The sequence below is a fragment of the Parasteatoda tepidariorum genome, chromosome 7 (assembly GCF_982258835.1).
Source record: "Parasteatoda tepidariorum strain Cologne lab strain chromosome 7, Ptep-v5.0, whole genome shotgun sequence".
Lineage (NCBI taxonomy): Eukaryota > Metazoa > Arthropoda > Arachnida > Araneae > Theridiidae > Parasteatoda > Parasteatoda tepidariorum.
In genome coordinates, this window is record NC_141761.1 from 23,399,081 (window position 1) to 23,417,028 (window position 17,948).

The 17,948-nt window shown below is 27.1% G+C and overlaps 1 protein-coding gene across 1 annotated transcript in view; it reads left to right on the top strand.

Annotated features, from left to right (window-relative positions):
- The window catches only part of LOC107456089 (inactive dipeptidyl peptidase 10-like), a 267,929-nt gene that overhangs the window by 150,193 nt on the left and 99,788 nt on the right, over positions 1 to 17,948 (top strand). The window contains exon 2 of the mRNA XM_087167493.1: positions 8,623 to 8,737. Coding sequence (XP_087023619.1) covers positions 8,623 to 8,737 — 115 coding nt within the window. The remainder of the gene's footprint in view (positions 1 to 8,622; positions 8,738 to 17,948) is intronic.

Below are 17,948 nucleotides of genomic sequence, written 5' to 3' on the forward strand. Positions count from 1 at the left end.
CAAACCACAATTTAAAAAATTTAAATTTTTTTAAAAAATTCAAGATTTTTTTAAATTTTTATAACTTTTTTAATTTTCAAAATTTTTCAGTTATTTTAAATAATATAAATATCTTAGATTATTAGGAACAAAAGTTAGTATGGATTTGATGCTCTGATACTTAGTTGAAACTTAATTATTTTTATCGTTACTAAACACGTGGAAAACCCGAAAATTCTAAAAACTCCAACTTCAAATTTTTATTAAAAAAACTGTATACATCTCACACTGAAATCCATACTAACTTTTGGTCTGTATATACATAAAAGTTTCTACAAAAAATTTCAAGGCTTTATCTTTAAAGGGAAAAAAGCCTTAGGGAATCGAAAACAGTGGCATCAACAAAAAAGAAAGTCTGAGAAAATGACATTTAAAGTAAAGAGAACCATAAAACTAAAAATGCTTGTACAGTCCTACTTTCTTAATATATTATAAACAAACTTATTGCTGGTCCAAAAACACTAATTTACTTAAATATTAATAGTATTATATTTTTTCACATTTAAAATTTATATGTAACCTGTATCGGCTAAAATACACGTAACATTGGTTTAGACAAACAAAGCAATAGGATTAAAGAAATAGCTAGCATAATTATATAAATATTCAGTCAATCAAGTATAACAAATATTCTGTTACGAATGTATTTATAAATTAAAAATATTAGTCTTAAAAAAGACTTTTTAATAAATAAAAATTTAGTAAAAACACAACTTTAGAACGCATCCATCAAACACCGAACATAAATAAACAACAATGCTTCTAGAAGTGAAAGTGAAATTTGATAACTTTTGGAGAAAGTGAAAATTAATAATCATCGAAATAAAATAAGTCTTTTTTTGAAGAAAAAAAGTTTTAAAATTAGATTTAAAAGAAAACGAAACTAACCACGCCCCCTCGCTTGTCAAATTGTGAGTCTGACACGACTCGGAAAAATCCTAATATCTCTAAAACTAATTAGATCTCAGATGCAAAATTTTTCAACTTGCTTCCCAACCACATTAGCCACCCAAAAATGCAAAAATATTTTTTTGCATATTTTTGCGAATTTTAGGGTACTGTGTAGCCTTAAATGAAAAAATATATATAATGCTTGCGGTACAATAGCATCACATTTCAAATAAAGCCTCACAAATATTTGTAAATAAAATTTTTACAAATTAAGGCGAAGTTAAATTTTCTTTAAAACTTTAAAATTAGAGATATTTCATTTATTATTTACTCATATGGCAGCTATTACTTATGAAATTAATCACACAGTTTCAAATAATTTTAAAGCTTGATAAAACGCATCCGTTTTTGCTGAGAACTAAAATTACTGAGATATAGACATTTGCTGACTTGGAAGTGCCTGCAAATTCTCCTAATAATGAGTTTATTTGGTTACTTTCAGTTGGTAGGCTTTAGAAAAGCATGACTGACAAAGGGGTTTGATATATTAGAGGGGGACATCAATGTTTCCAAAAGATAAATATATACGGAGATTACTATTAATTAACTTATTGTTATTAAACGAGTTTTTCTAGTATTGTAATTAAATTTTTCAACAACTTATACAGTGCTTATGTGGGTAGTATTCTTCCAAGGGAGGATTTTCTTGTCTCAAATGAATAGTATGATTAAATATGAAACATGGTGGTAAGGTATAGAAGTTTAGTTACCCAGGCCCAAGGAGCCAATAAGCAGAACTATGGGATGACCGTCGTTGCAACAGCACGGTGGTAAGTGGGCGTTGGAGTAATAAGAGTTTTTAAAGCAGAAAAATTTGTTCTTTGTTGTTTCAGCTACCAGCAATTACAAAAATATATTGCAATTATTTTTCTATAAATAGACACAGTATTATATCTCTTTCATTGGACTATTTTTATTATTTTATTGTTATTAACGGCCTTACAACTCATATGAAAGCTAATATTTCGCGAATTTGTCGAATTATACACTAAAATAGGCTATTGTATTTTATTCATTCATTTAAAACAAATCCGGATAATTAAGTCCATGTTAAAGTAGCTATCTTGTTTCTTACTTCTTGACACTGTACGTCATATTTTCTTTTTAATGTTTTTTCAGTGTTCTGATTTTTTTCAGCTTAATTTTTATCCGCTTTTTATATTTATGTTTTAATCAGCTTAGTTTTTAATACTCGATTTACACTTACGGATCAGGCTCATAATTGTTTCTATTATTTTTTGTCTTGTAGAGTGATAATTGTATAATGAGAAAGAAGTATGGTCAAAACTATTAGAGAATGGTAAAATTTAACATATTTCTGTCTCCATGGGAACACTGAAAAGCTTCGTAATTTTTACCGAAGTGCTTTGTAAAGGATTTGGATAAAATTAATAATAAAAATATGGTTTCTTAACATCTGACAAAATTTTTAATTAAGAAATATAATTTTGAAAATATATTTTTTAATCAGAAGTGTCATTACCATACAGTAAGGTAATTTTACCAGAATTTCTCCGTTAAAATAAAACTTTTGTAGAATAATTTAGTATTGCGGTAGTATTGTTTCTGTGCAAAAATTATCAGAACAACCAAAAAATTGGTATTCTTCCATTATATTCAATTCAATTTCTAATGTAATTTTAACTAAATTCATAAATATAATGATTATTGCCCAAATTTAATATTCCTCTAAACACGAAATATTGTAATTTATTTGGTATTTTTTATTCCACGTAGCGCAGTATAGTTTTTAGAGTTGGGGAAATATTTGTTTAGTCAAAATATGCAAGGCAAAATAAAACTTTTCCTTTTCTTGTTGAAAAAAATACCATGTAAAATTCTATGTTTAAAAGTGCGTCGAAAATTAAACAGGAGATTTGAGAAGATTTAAAGGCTATTTTAGTGAGCTTGTGTAAATTAGCCTTAAATATATACATTGTTCAGCTTTACGTATGAGGGATCATAGATTGTGTTTTGCCTTTGCTTTTTCTCCGTAAGCCTCTTATTGGCGATTTTTTAAACCCCCGACACTCATTATGACTATTTGCCTTATTTGAATAATTTTTGATGGAATAATATCCTGAAAAAAGGGGCTTTTAGATGTGTTCAACAATTTGTTGCCTAACTCAAAGCCTTCGTCTACTACTGAAAACACCCAAAATCGGTCCCTTAGTAGAGTGTTCCCCAATCCCCAGTCAGCAGACGGGTAACGGTCCGTGGATCAAATGGTACCTTCATTGGAACTGAATTTAAATTCCTAGGTTTATACCCCAAATTAAAAATATCTGTGTTCCATTAAAATTTCATTTATTAAAAAAAATGGGCCTCCGAAGGTAGTGACATAATTTTTTTAATGTTTGTAATGTATCATTGTCTCCGATTACCCCCAGATGGAACCGCCTCATTTCAAAGAAGCAAGGTCAGGGTTCTCTTTGACTTAACGTTCTAGTAAGTTAAATGTTAAATCACTTTATATTTATTTTTTGGTGCAACTGTATTTTATTTTGAAGGCATGTTTAAATACAATTAAATTAAAATTAATAAATCAAAATAATCTAAAATATAAACAACCAACGTCGTCGTACCCAGCTGGCCGCAGTAAAATTATCAAACGTTGACAGGCCCACGGTAATAAAAAAGATTGGGGAATACTGCCTTAGTACACTTAGAAATTCAGATGTCACAGATTTGGAGAAAAAAATAAATTTTTAACAATTAAATAAGTTTATACCGTAGAAAAGTTTACGTTTTAAAAATTGTGCATTCACAAACTTAGGACGTGTTTCCTTTATATATGTAGAATCAACAAATAGTAGATTTTAATACATATGTGAAGCAATACAATCGTAAAATCATATTTATAATTTTAAAAACTATCTTAAAACCATTGATGTCACGTCAGGTAGTGGCAAAATAGGGCTCTTAAAATTCCTTTCATTTCTTTTCTTCAAAGTATTCTTCCATTGACAGCTGTTACGGATTAGGAAACGTCTTACAGAAAACCTAAAATAAAAAAAAATAACATTAAAAACAGGAAAGTGAAAGAAAAGCAGGAAACAAAAGTTCTGTTCTATCCACTCACAGAATCAAAACTTAGAGAATTTCTTACCCAACAAATATCGGCGACAAATTTTGAAGATGGATTGCTTCTACTTTAAGAAAACGGTTTTTTTCATTTAAGTGGAAGCATTTCTCTTCTTTGTCTTTCGGAAACGAGTAGATATGGGGTGGGAGAAATTCTAATTTTCCCATGAAATTGATTTGTTTCCCCCTCCATGTTTTTACTCAAGCGGAGTTTAAGAAAAATTACTTTAAAGTCCATGAAAATTACTCATTCTCATTTTTAGCTACAAAGAAAAGGAACTGGGTTTGTCGCAGAGAAAAAAAATCATTTCCAATTAACTGTTATTCTAATGTCTTTTAAGATGTATTGTAAAAAATAGTGTAATTACTGAGTTTTTTTTAAATTTGCATGAAAAGTTTAATAAAGTGGTTTATTCAGAGGGATAAACTGTTGGTGTTTTCTTACAATTTTTATGTACTCATCTGCGAGGTTTCTTTGTAATAAGTAATTAAATTATCGAAAACAATAGCCAAACTTTTAAATTTGAATCCTGTATGGTATATAATTACGTAGCATATATGATTTGATGCGATGTGAAGCCTATTTCTTTATGATCTTGGATTTTTTCAATTATCTTTTCTTTTGAAATCATAATTTTTGATTTACTTTGACGATTGTCTTTAAAGATTAGTTCGTTCCTTAATTTTCATGCATGCAAGAGTACACGCTTTTCAGTCAATACATTAATAGTCGAGCTTCGTGTAGAAATCAGTCAATCACCTCCGAAATAAGAATCTGTGCCTTTTCGTTAAAAAAAGCTTGCTTTCGCGTTTAAAATATTTATTACTTCTCGCTTTTTAATGTCCTCTGCTAAAATTACTATTAAAGCAATCACTTTGAAACTTAATTAATATTTTTCCTTTTTCACAAAAAATTGTCAAAATACCTATTCCGGATAAAAAGCGTGCCTTCATATAAAATCGCAAAACATTGCTTTAATATTTTGTTTTTAAAAATACTGATATAAATTTAAAGATAATATTTTTTTTTCTTCATTTAATACATTTTCAGTTGAAATTAAATTTAAAATGAAATCTTATTTTGTTAACGATAATTCTGTAATAAAACTAAATATAAAGCAATAAAAGAAAAATAGGCGTTGAAAGTTCTGAACTCAGCAATTTTGGTAATAGTTCAACTCTTTCGCTTAAGCGGAATAAAATGGCTGAAACACAAGGAATGAAAAAAAAACAAAAAACGAAGATAACTGAAATAGTTATTCCACCAAGCAATACTCTAAGGTTTTTATGACCCCACGAAACTATCAAGTTTCTCGATTTTATGAAGTACTAACATATAAAAGCAGAAAGCAAGTTATAAAAAGAATCTTTTCTCTATACATTTTGTGTTTTGCCAATGGAAACGTGCATGTGTTTCATTTACACTTTTGGGTTTGCTTTTTCCTTACTTTTTACTTCTTTGATTTTAAAAATTTAACGTGATTTAAAAGCAAAACTAAGGAAGCTTAAAAAAACCCAACAAAGGTGATTGAGTAATAAACATATACTTTACTCTTCACGAGGTAAAGTGGTTTAAAAATAATTTTTACATTGAGAAAAGAAGAAAAAATTTGTCATTTTTGATAAATCATTTTTAATGCAAAAAAAAAATTAATGTTTCAGAAATAAGAAATTTAATTTAAAAAGGATAAGAAAAGCTTGCTTGATATTAATCTATTAAGGACATTTTAAAAACAAAAAAATAAAAATTCTCAATCTTTCAAGCTGGAGAATGTTTTCACCACCAATTCATAATTTGCCTATATATTCTTAATTTGCCTATTTTTGCGAAATTTAATATGACAACCAGATTTTTATTTTTAAAAGAGCCAGAGTGTCAAGTTAAAACTAAAACCGAAACACTGACGAAATCACACGTGCCAATCAAAAAGACCGACAACCGGGTGCTGGAGACTGTCACGTTAAAGAGTTTAACGTGGCTCACCCTAACGAGGGAAAGTGTACTGATTGCAAATTGTAACTTGGTGACCAGATCTAACAAAACCAATAATAACCATTAAACTATTAAACTTCATCTTGTTTCTCACGTGACTGCCTCTATGTATCTGCATTTTTTTTTATTATAACTCTTTCTCTAGATCAGATTTCCCTTTTCACTTTGCTAATATCATTATATTTGTTTATCATTCTGCTTTTAACATTTGAAGAAATTAGCACGAACTTAAATAAAAAAAAATCTCAGGTTTTTCTTCTTTATTTTAATACAATCTAAGGTAAGCGATTTTTGAATAATTTCTTTGTCATTTCTGTGCTTTATATATTTTATTTTAGATAATATAGACAGACTCTTGACAAATACATCATTTCGGTCTTCGTGGTCTCCTTAAAAACTAGTTCGACTGCAGTAGTGTACCAAAGACAATCTAACGGTTAAAAAAATTTCACTATTTAAAAATCAATTTTCAAATTTAAATTGGCAAATGCATGGATTAATGTTATGCATATGGCTACATTTATTCGTAGTGTGCACAGTAAAAAAATCCCGAATTAAATTAAGGTAAAAAGTACCGGTACTCAGGGCTCCAGTACTTTTAACCGTAAAATTCATTTTTGCCGTTAAATTTCGTGGAACAAAAAACTGATACACCATAATTTTTACATTAACATTTAGTACAAAATCTCTGAATCACTGTAATTAAGTGAATACTATCAATCCTTGGCAAACAGCTTGGTCACTTTTCAAAATTATCTTGAACAACTTATAACAACATATATCTAACTGCCATCAAATCACACAAACCAACGTAGTATATGTTCAGGATATTTCGGCATAGTAGGAATCATTAAAATTAAATTTTTTTCATCTTTGTCGTGAGGTAAGATAAAAAAAAAACTAATACTTATACTCTATTGCATTCTGTACTACTTCCTTCGCACCTGTCGAGCATTAACTACATATATATTTGTAAATTTTTGTTCTATGGTAGAACGTAAAGGTTCTCCTGAGGACGCATTCCTTTTATGATAGTAAATGCAATATTTTAAAATAAAGAATAATTATCCTAAGATTAAAATTACTCTGCATCTATATTGCTAAAAAATAAAAATGCATGAATATGAGACAAAATAAAGCAGAAAACAAAGCTGCCGAGGCGGAGTAAAAGTTTAAATGTTTTAAAAATTGATATATCAATCGAACAGTTAACAAAAATTTACTAAGAAGAAAAAAGTATAAGACAGTGTTTATAGCTTAAATCGTCAAAAATAATTGTTAAAAATATATTTGGTAGAAAAAATATGAAGCAAATTACATTTCAGTTCTGCCATCTATGAAATACAACTTTAATAAAAAAAATATTTGGAAAATTTAAGTAACAAAACCCTTAATAAGAGGAAAAATTAATTTAAAAAAATTAAATTAATTTTAAAAAAAACTTTCAAATTGTTAATCGTTGTAGAGTTTAAATCACAGTCGTAAATTAGGAATAAACCATATTATTGGTATTCCTTCGCTCATAGAGTGTCTGTTTATAAATCAGATCTTGCATACATGGATAGAAAGCCGTTTATAAGCTTTATCCTTCATTCATACATTCTTTCATAACAATTATGTTTACACGTATTTCCTGCATTAATCAGGGGTTGCTGTTCATAAACCACAGCCCATTCCATACGTACAGAAATAAAACATACAGTAATAATATTAATGAATAAAAATAAACTGTTTGTTACACCGGACAATTAAAATTAAATTATTAAAGTTATTTTATGAAGGCTACAATTTGCTTAAAAGTTTACTTAATAAATTAATTGATTCAATATAAATGGTCATTTATTGTCATTGCATAACTAAGTATTCAACATCATTTAAAATATTATTTAAGTTAACCAAACAAAAAGAATCTAAATAAATACTTATCATATAACTATTTATTAAAACTATTTAAATTATTACTTAAGACAACTTAACAAATGAATAATAACTACAGATTTATCAATACATACATAAATACCCAAGTTTATGGTACCACTTGAAGGAAATATATGTATAGATTACTATTAAAATAGCGACATGAAATTTTATGCTAAAAATGATTTTTTCGGATTTTGCATTTAAGGTAGCAATTCCTTTGATCGGAATTTGATCCGACATTTCTTAGATTTTTTAGAAATGATTTAGATTACAAAATTTTTTAGACAAATTTTTTAGATTTTAGTTCTGGTAGGTGGAATATATGTATTTGTTTGATGTCTAATAAATAGATGGCAGCACTACGTTTTATGCAATACAGTATTTGAAATGAATAGAGAAATTTTAATTATGTTATATGCTAGATAATGATTTTTATTATGGTTGCAAAAAATCAAACCAACATATCTATGCTTCAGATGTAAATCTAATATTTTCTGGGATTTACAACACTTTTACGCGTTCCATATATGACTCAGTGGTTACGCTATAGAGTGAGTTGTGTAGAATATTTGCCATTGTTAAACTTACATATTAGTCAAGATATGATAAATATTTCTTTTTTTTTTTTTTTGCAGGAGGATGAGGAAAGTATAGATAGTGGATACAACTGGCGTGGGATTGGAATTTCGCTACTAGTCATCATTACGATATGCTCTGTAATTGCTTTAGCCATACTTATACTTACTCCAAGTAAGAATTTGTGTCACTTGAATTTCTCTATTGAGATTTATAACAACTCAATTTAGATATCACAAAAGTAATTAATACGAAATAATTGAATAATTTCATACTTACTATCTTAAAGTAACTCTAATAGAAGTACTATTTGTAGTGTTGGAGTTTCAATAAATATAATGGTAAGTTTAAATTGGTTTCAGTACAGTTTTCCTACAAAACATTCAGTATTATCTATATTTTTATTTTATAAGAAATTTCTTATAAAAATAGATTTTAGAAAACGAGGAAACTAAAATTAGTTATCTGAAAAAAAATTAAAGAGATAAAAATTAAGTCTGCATTTCATTTGGATTAATAAAAGATAACTTATTATAATTCTTAGTTTTTTTAAATTAGCTTCATTTCAATTTTCTACTTAAACTTGCATTGAATAATTATTAATTTCGTCTATATCTTCAGACAATACTAGCTATTTGTTACTTTTAGTTCGTCTATATAATTATAAATGCCATGGAATATTGCTAAATACACGAAATTTAAAAAACTTTTAATGTTTGTTTTAATGTTCATTTTAATTCAAATATTCTTCGAAAGTGTTTAAAACATTCTTTTTTGAAGCCAAATAAAATTGAGATAAAAAAAGTTATGTTATTCAAGCAGAAAATTTAAAAATTAATTTTTTGTTTCACTTTTTACTTTCACTGTGACTGTCAATATATTGTAAGTAAACATGGATACTGCATATTTACTTTATCCTATGAATGCCGAATGTTGACTTTTTCCTTTCAAACTGATTATTTTAGAAATACGAGTAGCATTATCAAAAATTTGTATCAATAAAGCATCAAAACCTTTCTCAGTTTTTTAATAAAAATCTTTGACTTATTTTAAAAGAAAAAAAAATATTTTCGCAACTGCATGACTGACTTTAAAATTTTCTCAAGTATTTGCACGTTAAAATATTTATTTATGGCTGCTTGTTGAAGTTTCAGTTTTTGTTTTAAACATTTATGTACCCAAGATCAAAGAGTGGTAGTTCCTTTAATTTATTTTTGTTTTTAATTAATACAATAAAGAAATAGGTTGAAATATATTTGCTCGCTTTAATTATTTTATTTTCATATACGGAATCATGTTTTTCCAATTTTTCTCTGCGTGCATGTAATTTCTACATTTTTGTATCAGATTTCGTCAAAAATACATTTAAAAGAGAAAAGAAGAACTGAAATTCGTCTGCAACTTTATAAATATTTCTTTTTGCAAATTATGTGCATTTTTTCAATATTTTGGTATTTTATGTTGTATTTGTTTCCATTTTTGTAGTTTTACCTATTGATTAATTTAAAAATACTACGAATAAAATAGTATGCATACTTTTAGATGGAATTTTAGAAGCAGTTAAAGTGAATTATCGAAACATTTGGTAAACCATAATTTACAAATATTTATCTACACATTTTTCGCTTATTTTTGATGTTTTTACCAATGTAAAAAATTTGAAAAAATAATTGAACAATTAAAATTTGTCTGAAGTCGTATGAAAACTTTTTGTTGCAAATGTCTCGTATATTATTATTTTTTTATTTCGAGTATTTTATTCCCGATTTATTTTTCCTCTTGTTCTCTTTTTCGTATATATTTTTTAAATGGAATATCTTTAGCACTAAACGTGCATATACATAATCTTGATTTTTAAATTAACTGATTGAATTAAAAGTTGCTATACCTAAACTATTATTTAAACCACGTTATCTGAATTTACACTTGTCATACATTAAAATGGTTGAGTAAACACTTCAAATAAATTTTGAAATATTAAATAATATTTTCTGCTAAAATTATTTAAAAATATTGTACATAATTATTGCATGAATTTTTAAAAAAATCATATTTTCGACTGCCATACTTAAGCGCTATTTTAATTTTTTATGATGTAATCTAACTCTGTACAAACACAAGTCAGCGTAGTAAATTTTTGGGTAAAGTATGAACAATTTTTTCAAAGTTTATTAATTTATACATGCGTAATTCCGTTTAACGTTCAAATAATTTCTGCATATGTTAATTCAACATTGAAAAACGGGTTATGCTTCGACCCAATTAGTTATTAAAAAAAATAAGCATAGAGACTCTTAAATTTTTTATTTATTTATACAAATATATCTAAATGTTTCATTTATGTGATTTTTGCAATAAACAAATGAGATAAATTCTTCCTTAATAAAGAACCATCAAATATTTGTTAACCAGAAAAGGGACAGAATTTTTTAAAAACTATGAGAGCTTGCAGGGCAGATTAAAGAAATTTTCTCAACCACTTCCAATTCCAATGCTATTTCTTGGGACTTAAATAATTCAGAGAGGTTTGGTGTGAAGTATGTCAAGTATTGCAGCTATTTCTTCGAATATAAAAGTTTGAAAATAGCGGCAAAAGATAGAATTTTATTGATTTATACAGCGCATTGTTCGGGTCTTTTCATTCTCCTTTCTAAAGCCTTTCCTCTTCCGCTGGTGAGTGGAAGTTCCTTCTCATACAGTGGTTGAAGTTTTCTTTCCATTTACTTCTGCTTTGAATTCCGACCAGATTTTCGCTCTCTTCTAAACTTCTCAAAGAGAATAATATACGATTGTTTTCTTTCTTTTTATGTAGGGGTGATGCATTTAATAGAATATAAAAAAAAATGACGTAACAGATAGTTCATGCATGTTTTACTAACAATTTATGATATACATTAAAAGAGTTTCGGTGTTTTAATATTTAATTGAATGGATTTAATGAAATTACACAAATCAATAAATAGAACTTTCATGGATGTAGTCTGCTCATAATGATTTATTACTTCAAACTGAAATGCATTCTTCACAAATCTTTTATCACAAATCTTTTATCATTCTATTTCCAATGTTTATTAACATTTGTATGTTGTTTTTAAAAAATAACACGGTAATGAATAAAATTAAAACAACTTCGAAAAATACAAATAATGTCAAGTGTAAGGCACCTTCTTCAGCTACAAAATACACACTAATAGTAATTTTTCTTTGTTAGCGTAGTCTTGCATTTATTTTACTTGAAAAACGTGTATTTCAACTTTTGCTAAGAGAAAGAGCATGGCAGATATGTTCAAAATCAGGATATTAAAGGGTTTTTCATGGCCTCACGTACCTTGAACATAGGTTTGAATTTTCTTCTGATGTCGCTTAATACTGCTTTACATCTAGTAACCTTAATTTTTTTAATTATTTCATATTTCAAAAATTACGGATAATTTAGTTAATGATCTTTTTATTTTTACATTCTTTCCCAATTTTAATTCTCGCACACCTGGGTTGTTTACCCAACTCCCCCTACACCTATTTCTATCTCCTTCCTTTATTTGAATATCTTGTTTAAATTTGTTTCTTTTTTCTATATTAATTAAATTACTTTTTCCTTGTTTCTATTTGCTTCCCCCGTGTTATCTGCTGTCATCCCGACTTTCGACACTGAGAAAAGTTCTTGCGTGTAAAACTGAAACAGTCGCATATTATTCGTGCGTTTGCTTTATTATTCGTGCTTTGTTCACATTGTTTAACCTATTAATATATTTCATAATCGGTTTGTGACTTAGTATTGAAGGAACATATACTAGTTATAGCACCAAAGCATTCGCATGTTTTTTTGGGGCGGCAAATAACGTGTATTCTTTTTATGTCGTTTAAACCTAATCAATATTTAAATATATAAGGTTGAGACTAAGAAAACAGTAAGTTTTTCTAAAATCTTAAACTTGTTTTAAACTTTTATGTATCATAAAGGCTTGACGTCTTTGAAACCTCTACTGTTATTTTTTTGTTGTAATTAATTTATTTTCTCAACCATGTAGCTTTATTTAAAAATAATTTTTTTATTCTAGAGAATTTTGGTTTACGCTTTTGTACTGACCTATACGGGTAAAGATATTATAATCTTGCATGCGCACGTGTAGTGGTAGTATGATATAATCTTAATAATGTTCTACGATTTTAGTTACTGTTCTAACTTAAATTTGTAGGAATTATGTGTACGTGTAGTAGTGTATTTATTAGATTCAGGTCTAATATAGAGGTACCACGTGGTATGGTACATAAGCTTTTTTCCAACACAAATTATTAGGTGTCTAAACTGAAAACGAATTTACGTAAATTCAAACAGAAATATTAATTAAAACAAGAAATTCAAAAATGTCAGAGAAGTCCATTTGCAGAGAAAAAAACACAGTTTCAAGCAGGAAATTGTTTTTGATACATTTTTTATTTTTTTAGGTAAGTGAGTTTTCAAAAATTGATTGACGAAAAAAAAGGGGGGATGAGATTGCTATAATTACGTCACAATTAATAGCTGAAATTTGGGAACTTTCGCCAGTAAGTATATTAAAGAAGGTATTAGTAGACACTTGCATTGTCTAGTACTGAGATCTAATTAAAATTAAGTGATCTAGCTATTTGGAATGAAGTCGTAATTTTAATTGATAATAAATGCATTTTCTGATAATATCTGCTCATAACTTTCATAAAAGCCTTGAAACTTGCATTGTTATCAAGCATCGAACTCCTTTAGATTTGAATGTTCTTGCTAGCCGGTAGCTATTTCTAATCAAGAATTACAACTAAGCAAAAACAATTATCAAGAATTTTTTTGCAGTGTAAAAGAGTGTGCAACTCTGAAATGGTTAAGACAAAAATGTGAAAAAATGTTTCAATAATTAAATGTTTCGATAATTTTATTTATACATATTCGCACTTAATTAATTTTACTAGCAAATTACTAAAGCATGAGATAATTTTAAAAGTAAATAATAAAGTAAAGTACTTATTTCAAATTATCAAATATTGCAGACATATATTTTTAAAACACCAAAAATTATAATTTAAAAGTTATTAATTTCTGAATTAATTTATAGATTTTTTTTCAAATATTGCAGATAAATAAAACTATTTATTTTTTCTGAAATGGGAGCATATATTTTTAAAAAGTTCGAGAGCTTGAGAACCAGAACTAAAAATAAATTTCAATCGTTGTCGCTTTGTTTTGTTCTACTTTTCTTTCACGAGCAAAAAATCCTTTCACTCATAGAACTTTTAGCTCAAATTTGATCTTATTCGATCTTTTTGAACTTGCAATAAATCCGAGTTTGAAACAAAGGATTTGTTTCACTCTTCAATTTCGAAAGAAAATACTAAAACAAAACTTAAGTTATAAATGGTTATAGATTAGTTTTAAGCCTAATAATATTGGAAAATTGATTTTTTTTTTCTTTTAGAGTTTTGAGAAACTTGTGTATTTGGTATAGATGTTTTAAAGGTAAAATAAATCATATTGCTTAGGTTTGGAAATTTTGCTGCTTGATATTCTCTGAAAAAAACTTTATAAAAGCAATATTTATTAATATTTATATTATATTTATAAAAGAAATACTCGATCTTTATAAAAGCAATATTTATAAAACAAAGAAAGATTCAAATTGCTTGTAAATATAACATTTATTAACTTGCGTATTACAACGAAGTTTAAATATTATTACGCTAATAATATTTCTCAGAAATTTTCTGATGCTATCTAAAAATAATACATTCGCTATAATCTTCCAGGAGCTGAAAATTAGCGATCTTTTAACGAAATTTAGGCATTTATGAAAACTAAAATAGAGTTTCGCGATTAAGAATTACAAATACTGGGGGAACGTAATATATTTTCCCAAAAAAGTTAATAATGCAGCATTCGCCATGCATGCTATTTGTATACATAATGAATTAACAATGTGGGAGTAAGAATGAAAATATAATGATGCGTATTATGCGTATGCTGTGTACAATTGTGTATTTTTCTTTTTAAATAATATTATTTGCTATAACTTGTTTTACAGCCGTATTATTCACTCCGTAGTTTATTAATTCCTTTTTCAATTATAATTTGAATATTTCGAGTTAAGTCTATGAAATGTGCACACTACTCTACAATAATGGATTTTTTGCTGCAAATAAAATTTGCAGTAAAAAAACTGTTTGATTCCTTATTTCGCTGTATAAACATGAAAAAACTATGGTTTTATAACTTTTAAAACTCAATAAATGATAAAAATATTAAAAGTATAAAACAAATGAAAAATTTAGTTATCTAGTTTTAATTGTTTTTTTTTTATTTTAACAAGAAAATGTTATTTTATTATTTCACATTCGCAGCTCATTGATATGAAATGAAGTTTTTACTTCCGTGATAAAACACAATTTTATCTTTTATTATTTCTTTTATTTTTTACATTGGCTTTACTAAACTGTTCTGGGACTTCTTTGAAATTCCATAGATTGGAAAATTAAAGACGTTAGAAGGACAAAAAAAATTCTTCTTTCTTGCTTCCGTTCCAATTTCGCATGCTATTATCAGCATGGAAGATTTTGGATTAAAGCCGGCAGGTCTTTTTAGAAGCCAATTTTCCGCTGGTATGCTGAAAATGGCTTCAATTATGTTTTATAAAAGGTCTCGATTTGTAAAGTACATTTTTTTTTCTTTTTCCCCGTTGCATAAATTTCGTCATTTACAGAGCCTAGTTGCGTGGTTAGCCATGATCTTTTTTGTTCCTTCTTACTTTTTCGCTCAGTTTGGTCGTTAACAGCAAATAGAGGATTTGTGGAATGTGCTACATGTGGTTTTTTTTCCCTTTTATTCTCGGATCGTTTCTCTCTCCTTTTTACACTGCTTTTGAAAATTGGTGATTTTTTAAAAGGTCTAAAGTAAGTTTTCGTTTCTATTGTTACCCAACAATTTGTTTTGATATCCTTTCATTCGAATGTCTTATGAATGGGATAATGTATGGCTTTAGAACGGGACTTCATTTTGTCAAATGGTTTACATATAATAATATATTGTTTGGGACATTAACCACCTTTAAGTGATCATTACTGTCACTATTTCAGAATGTACTTTTTTTCTGAGAAAGAGTTTTATGAAAATAGTTTTTTCAGAGTGTAAAACTATGACCACAGAACTACGACTTTAACATAGACATAAGGATTTATTTTATGTTTAAATTTAATAAATGTTATGAAAGATTAAAGATATAATATATATTATGCATTAATGTGTATGAAAAATTCAGTATTTTTACTAGTATGAAGTATAAGCTGACTAAATAGATATCTCATTTAATATTCCTTAACACTAAATTTGTACGACTGATTTGTTAGTGAGTAAAGATGAAACAACATGTCTGATAAACATAATAATTGTCACTCGGGCTTACGTAATCTTTTAAAAATTATATAATAATTAGAGCTTCAAAAGACAATAAACAAAGAAAATTATATATATATATATATATATATATATATATATATATATATATATATATATATATATATATATATATATATATATATATATATATATATATATATATATATATATATAATTTTCTTCTATTGACACTATTTCTTCCTATACCATGCCATACCTTTCTGTACTATACTATTTAATACTATAATGTCTATATCTTTCTATAATATACCATACACTGGTCCTTTCATTTATCTATTACTCATTCTAGCATATTTATGTTCGTTTTTAATTTTTATTTTGTTTTATTTTTATCCCGTTCTAAAATTATCCTTCGATGGTTAAAACTATAAGTTAATCTTCTGTTTAAATATGTTTTTGTCCATCCCGTTTGAGTTTTCGTTATTATATTAAGTAAAAGCAAATTAGTACTTCCTTCTATTATAATAAATATTAGATGTACTCAATCATCATTTGGCATGATGTTGTTGCTCGAGACAAACTCATGATTAGAAAATTATCCGCAATCAAGTAATTTTCTCCTCCTTCTATTCCTTACACGAAGCCTTGAAAAACCTCTTTCAACAGTATCTGTATAAAACGGAACAGTACTGGAGCAGTTTCAATAGATACCAAATATACTAAATGTACCGATATTAGTATATTTGGTACCTATTAAAACTGCACTAATATTCATTCTAACAGTTGTGCCTAGTTCGTCAATAATACAGTGGATACTTTTTACTTTTATCCTAAATGACTTTGGTGCCGTTTTACGATAAATTTTGGTTTTCAGTACTTAAATTATTTTTTACTTTCAATTAGTACTCATTAAAATTAAATGAACATCATTGGTGTCAACAATAATTTGGTGACTTTTTATGCTGCTCTTAAACGAATTAGTAACATTTCTCCTTAGTTTCGCGTTTTAGTTCATAGCTTATTATTTTTCTTCAATTAATGACTATTACTAAATTTAATAAAGCATTATTTGAATTAACAGCAGTATGGAGTGTTTTTTTACTGTTCCCTTAAAAGTACAAGTGCAATTTCAGCATTTATTTTACTTTTTAGCATATTCTTTTTCAATTCAATTGGAATTTATTACCAAAATTAATTAAACACTGTTGGTTTCTATTATAGCTTGATTCTTTGCGTTTTTTTAAGTGAATTATTACTATTTCTCCATTAATTTTGTTTTCAATCCATAACTTATTATTTTTTATTTCAATTGCAGTTGTTTTTAAATTATTTTGATTTATATGTTCACGTCTTAAAAAATTATAAACAAAATAAACATGTTATTTCTAAGAGCTTTAGGAATGCTAATTTAGTGACATAGTCCATCAATACAATCAATTCAAATTGATCTGACATAACGAATAACGAAAAAATTAAATATTAAAGGACGCGTAAAAAATTTCTATTTTGATGAGAGTTAAAAGCTAGAAAATATCACTGATGAATATTTAAAATGTTTGAAGGAAAAAAAATCGTCAGCAGCCTAATATTTATCAACGGTGTGTTCTAAGTGCATGAAAAAATTCCATTCTTCATAGAGCTCTAAAGTACTAACCAATTGAAAATTTTGAACACATTTTAGGATCGGGATTTTAAAAAACAAATTTTTAAGATTTTTAAATCTTAGAAAAATACCAGCCTTTTCTTAGGGTCGTTAATTTAAAGTGAAAAATAACCATCGTGTGAAAATAACCACCATAACAACCAAAATAATTCGTGATTATTTGTGGCTAGTACTAGTAGCGACTAATATTAATTTGAAATTAACACTGTCGAACATAAGTATACACGATGCAAAAACGAAAGCAAAATATTTATAATTCAAGTTCAAAATTTAATGCATAGATAGTTACATACAAGAAGGAAAAAATTGAAAATTCTGAAGTGTTAAAAATGCAGGCGTGAAGATTT